At 52.9% G+C, this 2,138-nt stretch overlaps 1 protein-coding gene across 1 annotated transcript; it reads right to left on the reverse strand.

Moving 5' to 3' along the window:
- Nucleotides 1-441: 441 nt before the first annotated feature.
- LOC127542816 (mortality factor 4-like protein 1) lies at nucleotides 442-1,797 on the reverse strand. Its single transcript, XM_051968645.1, has one exon. The coding sequence runs from the start codon at nucleotides 1,795-1,797 to the stop codon at nucleotides 442-444; it is 1,356 nt and encodes a 451-aa protein (XP_051824605.1).
- Nucleotides 1,798-2,138: the final 341 nt, after the last annotated feature.

Raw genomic sequence — 2,138 nt, forward strand, 5'->3', positions numbered from 1 at the left:
TGCAAGAGGGGGCAGGTAACCAATCCCCTTGGTCAGATAATCCACCACACCCACACCTGGTTCAAATAGCAGTCTTCAGCACCAACAATCGTCAGTCAAGGCCTTTGGTCATTTGAGCGTGACTCTAAGTGCTGAGGTATAGAAGCAGCAGAACGTGAAGTAAACCGAAGTACACACTGTGGTTATCTAGGCGGGCAGGAAATGTTCCTACTCGGCATTGCAATCTCTATGTCTATTGTTGCCAACACTAGTTACTCTTCTGTAAAGAGAGAAGAGGCTTTCTCCTTGGAAGTAGCTAATAGAAACAAAGGAATAAACACAACCTTGAAACAATGCAAACATTGTAGAGGAACAGATCGTTTTGATGAGATATGGGCCCACGTACCCAATAGATAGGCTCCGAGAAATGCTAATCTGGCAGGAGCCAAGCCTGCCAAGTCCTCATTCAGATTTCTGTCCGTACTCGGGACCCAGCTGGTAATCGGTGGCTTCTGTAAATAGTTGAGAAGGATTTTTGGCCAGATATTCCAGGAAATCTTGTAAATTGTCCATAAACACATGGATGCTGCCATCATTCAGAGGACTGCAGGCCAGCACAGAGCCCAGTTTGGGGAAGAGGCGCAAAAGGTGGGCACTGCCGTAGATCTGGGACATCTGCAAATCGGGGAATTGGGCCAGGATCTCAGCATACTGAGCTCTCTCAAAATCGTAGAGCAGCTGGGTGCCCAACAGCAAATCAAAGTACTCCTTGATCACAGCCACTAGACCACTGACGGCATACTTCTTATCAGTGGACCGGACGTTTGGCTGGAAGGTGGCATACGTGGTCAGAATGTTATCAACGGTCTTCTTGGCTGGCACTTTGAAGAGCTTTTTCGTGAGGGTTACCAGCGACCAATCCTGCAGGAACAAGTCCTCCAGGGCGATGGGCAGGTGGATCTGGACTTCCCGCTTGTCCGTGGGTTTTTTTTCTAGGCCCCCAGTAGCATCCTTGTCTCTCGGTGACCGACGTCTTCTCCCTAGAGGAAGGGCCTTATCCATCTCCCCGGGAGATTGCATCCTTGAGCCCCCAGCGGTACTGCTCTCACCCGGACTACTGTAATAGCTACCCCGGATCAAGGAAACAGGGTGTTCGGGCTGCTGCTGCTTCTCCGCTGCTATCTGGAGGCAGACGTAGGCGGATTGGTCCCTCTGCAGGTAAGCAGCCGAGTAGCGGAGGACACTGCCTTCGGGGATCCATACGTAGTCCCAGCCATGGGGGGAAATGGGATAAAGCGGCTGTTCAGAGAATACCTGGGGGACGACTGGCAGCGGGTCCCGGTTTCTGGAGCTGAGGGCCCCCCTTCCCAGGATTATGGATCGGCCATAGCTGCTCCCACTGCGAGTTCCCAGAGGCACGGTTCGGGCGCTTGGGATGAGTCCAGCCGAAACTAATGAGCGCAGCCAGAAGGGTGCACCGGCACGAGTAGCAAACCCTCCACTGGCTGGACTGGTGTCGCTCTGGGGCGGGTAACGGACTAGGTATTTGACCTGCTGGTCCTCCACAGTCACCCAGACACACTGGGCCTTGCGCATCTTGGGGCCCTGGAAAATCAGTACATCTTCCCCATCTTGGAAAATGGGTCCGTACCCGTCCGGCCTACCCTGGAACTGGTAAGAGGTCTTTTGGTCACCCGGAACACTTCCTCGGCCGGCTCCCCTTCCCCCGGACAGCTGGCTAGCTGTAACCTGGCCTGATCTCCAGTCGGGGGATGAGGGCTGGGGGGTGCATTCATGCACTTGCTGAGGAGAAGCCATGGCTCTCACTCTCCTCGGCTGCATGACCCAGCTTGCAATGCGGAAGGGGGAGTGGCGAGGTTAAAAACCCGCCCTTAAGAACAAGGAAGCAAAGAAGGCAGCCTATCATCTAGAGGTCTGGGAGAGATGTGGAGGATGGGAGAGGGGTGATCACCTGACCCTCTAGTAACGTGGTAGAAAAATCCTGGAAAAATCAAATGTTAGCACCACCACTTCCTGTCTGTGTCTTCTTGATCAAATTGCTTTCCTTCCATGGGCCTCACTTACCCTATCTGAAAAAGGGAGGATATTTAGACAATAATGTTCAAATTTCAGGAGAGGATTTAGGGCTATGCTTGGGT

The sequence above is a fragment of the Antechinus flavipes genome, chromosome X, assembly GCF_016432865.1.
Source record: "Antechinus flavipes isolate AdamAnt ecotype Samford, QLD, Australia chromosome X, AdamAnt_v2, whole genome shotgun sequence".
Lineage (NCBI taxonomy): Eukaryota > Metazoa > Chordata > Mammalia > Dasyuromorphia > Dasyuridae > Antechinus > Antechinus flavipes.

Bases quoted from the DNA above. Each gene is read 5' to 3' on its own strand.
- LOC127542816 (XM_051968645.1), bottom strand. From the start codon at position 1,797: ATGGCTTCTCCTCAGCAAGTGCATGAATGCACCCCCCAGCCCTCATCC.